The sequence below is a fragment of the Poromitra crassiceps genome, assembly GCF_964638095.1.
Source record: "Poromitra crassiceps genome assembly, chromosome: 5".
In the NCBI taxonomy this organism is placed as follows: Eukaryota; Metazoa; Chordata; class Actinopteri; order Beryciformes; family Melamphaidae; genus Poromitra; species Poromitra crassiceps.
The window spans coordinates 37,256,122-37,267,241 of record NC_139642.1 but is presented as its reverse complement, the minus strand read 5'-3'; the positions used below and the strand labels follow the sequence as shown (position 1 = coordinate 37,267,241).

The 11,120-nt window shown below is 44.1% G+C and overlaps 1 protein-coding gene across 2 annotated transcripts in view; it reads left to right on the top strand.

Annotated features, from left to right (window-relative positions):
• Positions 1-1,181: 1,181 nt before the first annotated feature.
• bbc3 (BCL2 binding component 3) overlaps positions 1,182-11,120 on the top strand; it is an 11,806-nt gene continuing 1,867 nt past the window's right edge. For both annotated transcript variants that reach the window (XM_083637994.1, XM_083637993.1), the window contains exons 1-3: positions 1,182-1,398; positions 2,677-3,127; positions 9,479-9,618. In XM_083637994.1, the coding sequence (XP_083494120.1) occupies positions 1,240-1,398; positions 2,677-3,127; positions 9,479-9,618 (750 nt within the window). In that variant the 5' untranslated portion in view covers positions 1,182-1,239. The remainder of the gene's footprint in view (positions 1,399-2,676; positions 3,128-9,478; positions 9,619-11,120) is intronic.

Genomic DNA, 11,120 nt, shown 5'->3' with positions numbered 1-11,120 from the left:
GTGTGTGTGTGTGTGTGTGTGTGTGTGTGTGTGAGGGGGGGGGGGGTTGTTGATTCCTGTGTGGGGTTGTCACATGATGAGGATTGAGGAAATGTCTTGTATCCTGACTCTGAGATGAGAGATAAAGAGAAAAGAGAAGGGGAGGAGGATACTGAGGAAATGGATGTAAAACAGAAAAGTTGAACAATAAAGCTGTTGAATTCAACTGACAGAGAGAGAGAGAGAGCGAAAGAGAGGTGGGGAGATAAATGCTTTTAGGGAAAGAAATGTAATGTTAATTTTAAAAAATCAGCTTATAGCAGCAACATTGTTGTCAACTGTCAAGAACTCACACAAATAAAACCCGTTGACTTGATTTGACAGACAGAGAGAGAGAGAGAGAGAGAGAGAGAGAGAGAGAGAGAGAGAGAGAGAGAGAGAGAGAGAGAGAGAGAGAGAGAGGGAGGGTGGGAGAGGGAGAGAGAGAGGGAGAGGGGGCAGCATCCTGTCGGAGCTCCCCCCTTCTTGGGGAGCATGTCAGTACTTGTTGTGAAGAGGAGAGGGCGTGGTTTCACAGTTCCATCAAGGTTGCCAGAGAAACCCTGGGTAATACCGGAAGTAGGGCAATTTGTCATCAAAATAAAAGCGTAAAAGTGTCACAGCAAGTCACGTGAACACATTTAGTGGAATGATTATCAAAATTGAGAGAAACTGAGACTATTAAATAAATTGTATACTTGTAAATACCCCCCAATACATCCGTTGACCTGATAATGTGAATAAAAGCATAATTTTGATCATCCTCTTCCTCTATAATGTTTTCCCTGTATTCCTGTTGCCACCCACACACACACACACACACACACACACACACACACACACACACACACACACACACACACACACACACACACACACACACACACACACACACACACACACACACACACACACACACACACACACACGAAAAGGTGTGTGGATATTGACTAGCTTCAAGAGTCCACCGTGATTTTATTTTTAAAATGTTGACAGGAAGTTGTGTATTCCGTTCTGGCTAGCTTGAGCTTGACACTTGACAATAGGAGTGAAAGCAGCGGAACACAGCGCTCAGACCGATCAGCTCGTACAATCAACAGCACGCACAGCAAACAGCTCCGTTACTACTTTGTCATCATCGATATTGTCCATGGGTTAAACGACGACGGAAAACTGAAACAGTCGAGGAGGCTGTTAGCGAGACAATCCTTGGAACTTGGAATGACAGATTATTATTTTCCCCAAGTGGACTTTCCTCATCTTCTGGACTCATCATCGTGGTTGAATCAGCTGCTTGTTTTGGCACATTATATCTCTGATGTCCACCTGGTTTCTGACCTGCAGACAGACTCTTTCACCACGGATCGTCAGATAGACCAAGTAAGTGTGAATCATTAATATCGATCTCGTTGCTGCAGAACTTGACTGAATCTGACGGACAGCTGTAAAGTTGCATCATCTGTCCGTCCAGGCCAGCTGTCAAAAGTAACAAGCTGCGTTTTCAACTGATTGGCATGCATGTCTTGGCCATCTTGGCAAGTTAAACTTATTGCCTGCTTTTACTTTGATTCTCGATCCATCCTAAGCAAAGAGTTTGTCGATATCTGACTTTTTACTTTTTTCGACCGTAGCTGTTTTGAGTTGGGTAACCGAGGGACAGAGGCTGACTGAGGTCCAGAGGACTGTCAAGAAACCCTGCTTGTAAACGCCTCGTAGCATTGTCAAATTTACGATCTTTGCATGCGACTCTGTGTTTTCTGATTCAGAATCACATTCGACGTTAGTAAGGCAATTTATTTCGTTATTTATTTTTTCCTATTTTGTATCGACGTCAATTGGATAAACGTTACCCCGATATCGTTACTTTGTCGCCATAAATTCATGCGGGTTTTGAATGTTTGTCTGTTTTGGTGGCAAATCATGTTCCACGTAATGTTTGACTTGACCGTGTGAATTGACGAACCCTCGTGGTTTTTTGTTTTTTTTTGCGTTTATATTGCCTTCCTTATCAGCGTCATTACTCTGTTATTAATGTTGAAACGTCGAGAGACGTCGCTTGGTTTTTGCGCGTGTGTGTATGCCGTGTGCGCGCGCCGGAGAGCACGCTCGGCACGGATTTGTTTACAAATAGTAGTCTCGTGCTCTGGAAGGGTTGCTACATACTAGCAGCTGCCCGCTCGCGGCTGCCCCCTCGCGGCTGCATCAGTATATAGGTTGGTAGGTCAAATTGGAGTGGAGAGGAGGGAGACAAAAACAATGCTGATAACATGTACACTGTTTCAACCGGTACTGTTTGCTTTGCTGTCGATTAAAATTACGATTTGCTTTATCTGTATTATTGGCATTTTATTATTTCTTTTATTATTATATATTTTGGTTTTTATTATTTTTATGTATTCGTTTATTTGTAAATCTTGTGTCGGATCATTACTTTTGTATTTATTTATTCACATATTGACTTATTTATTTATTTATTTATTTATCTATCAATTTATTCTTCAATTTACCATGTTTATACAACCTACTTTTGAACAGTATTACTCACTGCATATCACTTTCTCATGTGTGTGTGCGTGTGTGTACATGTGTGTGTGTGTGTGTGTGTGTGTGTGTGTGTGTGTGTGTGTGTGTGTGTGTGCATGCGTGCGTGCGTCTCAGGCAGCCAGTGACATGGCCCGTGCAGAGACCATGGAGAGTGCAGCAGAAGCGGGAGCAGCTAACGGCCCTCTCCCCGGCCACAGCAGCTGCCGTATGGAGTTGCTGCCTCGGCCCTTCCCCGCAGGCTGGCCCGGGCTGCTCACCTCCACCGCCGTCACCACCCCCATGCCCGCACTGGGCCACGCCCATAACCACTACCACTACCACCTGCTCCACCCACTGCAGGCACTCTACCTGCCCTGCCAGCTGCCTTACCCCCGCCCAGAGGGGCCTTACCCCCACCCAGAGGAGCCTTACCCCCACCCAGAGGGGCCTTACCCCCGCCCAGAGGGGCAGTCGTCTCCCGCGTCGCCACCATCACCCACGGCTCCGCCTTCGCCACCGCTCTGCGACCACTGGGAGGAAAGAGGCGGAGCTGCAGCACCCAGTGCCTATGCAGGAGGATGGCCAGGTAAGATCATGGCGTTCTTAATAAACAGGAGAGCTGCTTGGGCATTGGGGTCTGCAGGGAAGCGTAGACTTGGTAAAAACACACTTTGGAGCAAAGCAGGGCAAGACGCTTTTTTCATCTGTCAGCCAAAATATAGCAAACACTTTCACCATTTTACCTGCCAATTATGATTTCTAGAGTTAAATAACCTTTAACCCGCATTTGTCTCATGGCTGGTGTCAGATTGAACAAATAGTAGACATTTAATTTGAGATTAATCTATTTATGCTGTATGCATATCCACATTTGAAAATGTGTGACAGTGGTAAGATGACTATTATTGCAATATCAGTTCAGTTATACCATTTTTGAAAACTGAAACTTTTGGCCTCCTCAGTAATGTAATAAAACCCAGTAGTAATTGTTACATTAACAGGAAGAGACATTAGCTTTTATGACACTGGTGGGACATTTATAACACCATTTACTGCTGTCAATTGTTATTAGGTTACTGCGAAGCTACTATGTTTCTGTAACAGGTGTTGTGTCGTATTTACACTACATGGGAAAGTCCCTCCTTTGATTGACAGGACAGAAAGGGGGTGAAATGGAATGTGTGAGGTCATCAAAGGCAGATGAAGTACATGTAGAAGGAATGAAACATGTCAGTTTGCCCTCTCTGCCTCCTTACTGTAACACGTGTTGTGTCATCTTTACACAACACCACATGGAAATGTTCCTCCTTTGATGGTCCTCTCTGCCTCCACCCTTAAGTCAACACTACAGTTATCAGTTGGCAGTTCAGCTATCGGCTGTTTACCCTCGCAGTGTGACTCGGGGGCCATGTTTCCAAAGACAGCCGACAGCCATTGTTTTTGCGGTTGGGTTAGTTATTTTCTTCGCTGGAGTCGGACACATGGTGCAGACGCACTGCAGATGGTGCAGGGTTCAAACCTGTGACGTCTCTGTTGCAGGACAGCCTTTATAAGCCATAGGCCTTAAGAGGTGCCAGATACTGTAGGACTCAGACGATCAAACAGCTCCTACCGGTTTTGTATGTGAGAAACAGTACGATGTCTGTCTGACTGAGTTCATGAAGTGCAGGTAGGGGGAATTACACTGTTATGTCAAAGACAATCATACACAAATAAATGCAGTGCACTCTTCTTTCCATGCAGATTAAAATATTTCTTCCTCACCAACAAGTTTTGGCCGTGAGACTCAGGGTGCTTTCTCACTGGGAACGATTGCTTTCGTTCTGTTCCCTTCCATTTCGTACCTGAGTACGATTGCTCTCCCCCCCCCCCTCTCCCCCGCTGGTCAGCTTTCACATTACAACATTTCTTCCTTGCTCGGGAACGGAACAGAACACTTGAAGAGTACACTTGCGTTAGCAACTATGCCTGGAGTGTATCCTCGCCCATATGTTGTCTACGTGGTTATGTACGGTTTGCGTTCACATTCGCAAGTGTTCCGTCCCCGGGCATGCCAAAGCGTTCACAGGCCCACACCGGTGGACCCTGTCACGGTACACTGTTCTACGCCCGGGCACGGAACGCAACGTTCACACTCATGAAACAAACCGCGCTTGGGGTCAATTTGGGGACAAGTTTGCTCGGTTCTGCTCCCGAGTCCCCAGTGTGAAAGCACCCTCAGAAAAATGTATTATCCATCAACAGAAGACTGCCTTTGGCATGGGCTCATGCCATGGCTGCAGTAGTAAACTATGTCTCAATTGTTGTTTGATTTGGGCTCTGGTGTTCAGACAGAAGAGAGGGCTGGGGGGGGGGGGGGTAGCTGCCTGGTTGAGGGATGGAGTGCTGACAGGTTGGATTATTATGGGATGGATGGCTCAGGAGAGGCGGGTTTGCGTTTTGGCACGTGTTGTGACAGAGTAGTAGCAATGTAAACATACCCCCCCCCCTCCTCCCCCTCTTCCTCCACCCCTTCCTCCTCCTCCTCCCCCTCCTCCTCCTCCACCTCTCCCAGCTGTAGGTCAGCTGTGTGTTGGCTGGGGCATGTTCAGACATGTCCTCCGCTCTCAGGCTGCTGCACAGAAATGGTCTACAGTCTATTTCCTCAGACAGACAGTCAGTCAGTTAGTTTGTCTCTGCAGCAGCCAGTCAATCAGGCTACACATTTCTCATGCAGCTACCCTGTAAACGAGCTACCAAACCAAACATATTCATATATGTATGGGTATGTATGCATGTATGTATGTATGTATATCTGTGTGTGTGTGTGTGTGTGTGTGTGTGTGTGTGTGTGTGTGTGTGTGTGTGTGTGTGTGTGTGTGTGTGTGCATGTATGTAGCATAGGATGTTTGTGTATAATTGTATACTTATACTTATATAAATATGCATGCATACTTATAGTTATTTGTGTATATTTTACTGTTTTATTTAGCTTTTATTCTATGCTGTCTCTCTTGTACAGCACTTTGTAACTATGTAAGCCAGTCAGTTAATAAGCTAGTTAGTCAGTCAGTCAGTCAGTCAGTCAGTCAGTCAGTCAGTTAGCTGTGTAGGTAGTTTGTCAGTCAGCCAGCCGGGTGCTGAGTTAAACCTGCCGGGCAGGCAGGCAGGGAGGCAGTTCTCTCTTTTCTTTTCTTTTCTTTTCTTTTCTTTTCCTGTATCTGAGTTTGTTTGTTTTTGTGTGTTGGTGTTCTGAAAATTGCAAAATAAAATATTGGGAAAAAATATATATAAATTATGGTTGGATAACCTTAATAGCTTTTATAATATTTATATTTATTGTGTCTTTCTTTTGTCCAGTAAAATAATGTCAGTCACAGTGGTCAGCGATGCAGGCATGAATGAACACCAGTCTCTTCTCTCACACAAAAAAAAAGACAGATTAAAAAAAAACAGCCAGTGAATTATTTAATTAGGGAGTTTGAGTCTGTTAGGTGAATCTGTCTATCTCTGTTAGAGTGAATGGTTTGGTCAGCCTCTCATGCTCTTATTTAATGGGCTGTCAGTTTCTGTTTTGACCAGTGGTGATCTCTCTACCACACACACCCCACCTTCCGGCTAAGGGTCTCCCTGTCTCCTTGTCAGTCAGTTGTCAGCCCGCCCCTGCTCATCTCGTCCACCCTATCACAGCTTGCCCCTTGGTCTGTGCACCAATAGAACAGAGTCATCTCAAGGATCGCTGGCTTAGAGTTACCTTGGCAACAAGCCAGGGTTTTCCTGGTTTTCTGCCAATCTCTCTTTTTGGTATTTTCTTCTGTCTCTCTTTGTCTCTCTCTCTCTCTCTCTCTCTCTCTCTCTCTATGTATATATATATATATATATATATATATAGTTGTAATCCTCCTAGTGAAGCAGATGCTGTGGTTGCCAGGGGTTGCCCATCTCTGTGGCAACGACAGGGTTGTGGTTGTGGGGTGAGAGACCGGGGTCTGGGATGGCGATGCGATACGGACTGCTGCCCTGTGATTGGTCAGAGTGCAGTGGGTCTCCGAGTAGAGGAGTGTTTCTCAAAGACAAGCCGGGGACCTTAAAGCGGGTCACAGGAAGATTAAAACTTGTCCCAAAGAGATGACAGTACTGTTCAGGGGAATTCATATCCAAAGCTACTCGCGTTCAAAGTGCCGGTAATATGTTATAAGTTAGTCAGTGGGGAAATTATTTTGAAAATGTGTGCCACCATGACATACATTTGGAAAAGTATACTTATTTTCTGTGTACTTAGAACATTTCAAATGATAAAACACAGAAAGAGGAGAAGAAAGTGAATAATTGTATGCTTTACTCACTGTAAGGAGAACTTCACCAAAAAAACAATGCAGATTTATTCTGCACATGATCTCACACATCAAAAAACTGTAAACAGTTTTGAAGTTTTGCAGAGATTCATTTAGTTTGACAGTTATTGAGAGTTGATTTGAGTTAAGTTGTGGACCAGTGATGTAATTTGGGCATGAATGACATCACTGGTTCACACGTTAACTCAAATCAACTCTCAATAACTGTCAAACTAAATGAATACCTGCAAAACAGTTTAGTGGATGCTTTAACTGCGGTGGTCATAATGAATAATACCCATTATTACTTATATTCAAATAATAATACTAATAACAATAAATCATCATAATTTTGTAAACCACTTTTCAAAATAGTCTTACAAAGTGCTATAACAATAAAATCAACGTTTTGGAAATGTAAAAGTGCTGTCAAATGAAATTGGAACAAAAATAATCACATTAGCTTCAATCAGTTTTCGTAAAGTGACAATAAAAGTCTTGCAGTTGTAACGGCTCCTCTTGTCAGCCCGGTTTAGTCCTGTTTGTCACACTAAACTGACCAGACAGAAGGTATAGGTATCTGTCATTTAGAAAAACACTCTGTAAACACACATTAAACACACACACACACACACACACACACACACACACACACACACACACACACACACACACACACACACACACACACACACACACACACACACACACACACACCACACACATTATTCTCCATACCAGACTTATTAAGCAGATTAAGAGATTACTCCCCCAAGTTCCATGAAGAGGAATATAAGTCCCCATCGCCCCAAAGAGCTCAACAGTCTCCCCAATAACTCTGTGTGGGTGGATGTATGTCTGTGTGTGTGTGTGTGTGTGTGTGTGTGTGTCTGTGTCTGTGTCTGTTTCAGTGAGACAAAATTCCACACCACGTTTTCTTCAGTTGAGGTATTTTTCATAAGTGACATTTAAGAATAGATATACTTTATATTATTATGTTTGTGTTGAATCTAAGGATAAACTAACGAGTGTACAGTGAAACATTACTAACGAGTGTACAGTGAAACATTACTAACGAGTGTACAGTGAAACATTACTAACGAGTGTACAGTGAAACATTACTAACGAGTGTACAGTGAAACATTATTAACGAGTGTACAGTGAAACATTATTAACGAGTGTACAATGAAACATTACTAACGAGTGTACAATGAAACATTACTAACGAGTGTACAGTGAAACATTACTAACGAGTGTACAGTGAAACATTACTAACGAGTGTACAGTGAAACATTACTAACGAGTGTACAGTGAAACATTCTTGAAGTAGATAACAGTACGGGTTGCTCTCCGCTCACACAATGCAGTCAAGGCCAGATAAGCGGTCATCAGGCCTGCACCAATTTTCTGGTCCACAAGTCTATTGGGATGTCACGGGTTAATCATAGCCTGTTTAAAAAGACATAGGTTTATGTCGTCATACTGTAAAAGCATGTTTTTGGGCCTAAAATGGTAAAGTACATCATCCCTATTCAAACTGCATACACACAAGCTGGTGGAGGGACAAACTTATCTCACAATTGACCTTGGGTAACCCGGCAGAACGCACACACATCCAGTAGTGCATCCTCCACAGGCTTATCTAGAGTTTATAGTGCGTGCACAAAGACACCTATGCGAAAGGCCCACGCGCACTTGAGAGGGAGTGTGTCACTCAGCTACACACACATACCTCACATGCACTCTCATGCACTCAGAATCTGAGGCCTCACTAGCTAGCGAAGGAGGCCACAGTCTTCTGATTGGTTAAGGATGAGGGCTTGTGAGGAAGTGCTAGTCTATTGGTTACTAGTGTTTGCCAAGGTAGCTGTTAGCTGCGGACCAAAGCAGCTGTTAGCTGAGGGGCAGCTAGCGGCTGCCAGGGAGCAGACGCTAGCTGCAGAGCGACTCAGGTTTAATTCGGTAATGCAACATTGTATCAGAATAAACTCTATTTTTGCAACGGACTCTGCCTGCCTTCAATGAGTGCTTTCTTCAAAGATTTTTTTTTTTTTACACCAGTAGCTTTTGAGAACGAATGTTGTGGTGAAGATTCCAGTCTCCTATCTGGCCCAGGCTGGACATTTTTAATCACACTTCCAAAGGCACAACTTTACTTTACTATTCATGTGATGATCTGCATCGAACTAAACATTGAGGTCACTGTGGGTGAGACGTGTGTGCGTTGTGTGCGTGTGTGCGTGCATGTGTGCGTGCGTGCGTGCGTGTGTCTGTGGATTGGCTGGTTATCCAGTAAATAGTAAGTCTGTCTTGTTGGGCAGCCTAGCCTGTAGCGTAGCGTGTGCATTATTTGGCCGACTGTCTGTATCCGTGTAAAACTTAAGAGAGGCTGTTACTGTACGCTACTCCTTGAGAATCAATTAAGCATGCCCAGAGGCTCTGTGTCTATCACATAAAGCAACTCTCTCTTTCTGTCTTTACAAAAACATTTCAGCCCCACACACAGAGAGACAGTCAGAGCATGAGGCAGAGCCACGGTAAAGACCAAGACAGAGAGTAGTACATTCATTTTTTGTGTTAAAACCTAATTTTTCTGAATCCTTCTGTCTTGTGTTTCTGTGCAGAGTGGGACGGAGCGGAGGGCCAGCGTCGGCGGGGCCGTCTGCCTGACCTGCTGCCCCGTGAGGAGGAAGTGACGAGGATGGTGGCCATGCAGCTGAGGACCATCGGAGATGACTTGAACGCCTCTATCCTACGCAGAGCGGTAAGAGACACTACAACCCCAAATCAAAAAAATATATTTTTCCTCTTACCTGTAGTGCTATTTATCCATCTAAATTGTTTTGGTGTGAGTTGTGTTGGAGATATTTGCCGTAGAGATGTCTGCCTTCTCTCGAATACAATGGAACAGGGTGGCACACGGCTTGTGGTGCTCGAAAGTTCCAAAGAATACATTTGAAAAACTCAACAGTAGGGATGCACTGATATGAACATTTTGGCCGATACCGATAACCGATATTAACATTGCTGTTATGGCCGATAACCGATATTTACCGATGTCGAGGTGATCTGTATAAAAACACATTTCTATGATAACCAAATGTTGTACATACTGAAAAACACATATAAACGTTGTGAATTTAGAAAAGTAATGCATTTCGTTATTTCCAAAATATTTGGAAAAGCCCATAAATCATATGTTTACCCCATTGTTTCCTCTCAATGTGAAAATTTTGGCTGCTACCGATAACCGATATTAAAACTGCAACATCGGCCGATACCGATATGATTGCCAATATATCGTGCATCATCCTTACGCAACATCAGTCTCTTTCCAGAAATCATGACCCAGTTACTCAAGATAATGCACAGACCTTGTTGTGAGCCCTGAGTACTTGTTGTTTTTCACTTTCATATTGTGCTTAATCTATTTTGCGGCGTTGTGCAGAAGAAAACACAACTGAGACATCAGTCAGAACAGCTTTTCTTTTCTCCCTTCTCACTCTCTCTGCTGCACAAACAACAACACAAAGCTGCTTTGACAGTTTCAGCTCACTCCCACCGGCACAAACCATGTTTCCTCTGTTTCCTCCATCTAGCTAGCAAAAAAAACAAGGAACCATGGGAAATGAGATTTGAACGATTTGACGGTTCGTATAGTGAAGCGTCGCGCATTTCTGCAGTGGCGGCGGGGAGTCTCCGAACTGAAACTAATATGAGAATGTTCAACAAGACAAGGGTCCTCCATTATGAACGTATTTGTAGTGGCGTGCGGCTCCGTGCATATTGCGCAACATATCGTGGGCACGGTATGACAGGATTACAGGCTCACAGCTGAGAATCGTGCTTGCTTGATATCGCGGTCTACCTTAAAACTGTATATGGTTTACATCTCTAGAGTGTTCACTGTTGTCTGTGTCCTTGATTACCGTACCATCATCACATTGATTCACTCTACCTCTCTCTCTCTCTCACACACACACACACACACACACACACACACACACACACACACACACACACACACACACACACACACACACACACACTTGATCAGTTCACTGTGTGCTTGCATGGATGGGTATGCGTGCGTGTGTGTGTGTGTGTGTGTGTGTGTGTGTGTGTGTGTGTGTGTGAGAGAGAGAGAGAGAGAGAGACAGACAGACAGAGAGAGAGAGAGAGAGAGAGAGAGAGAGAGAGAGAGAGAGAATGGACGTGATGATACTGTTGTGACTGGAGAAGAGTTTGCACTTTGCAGTGGTGGGA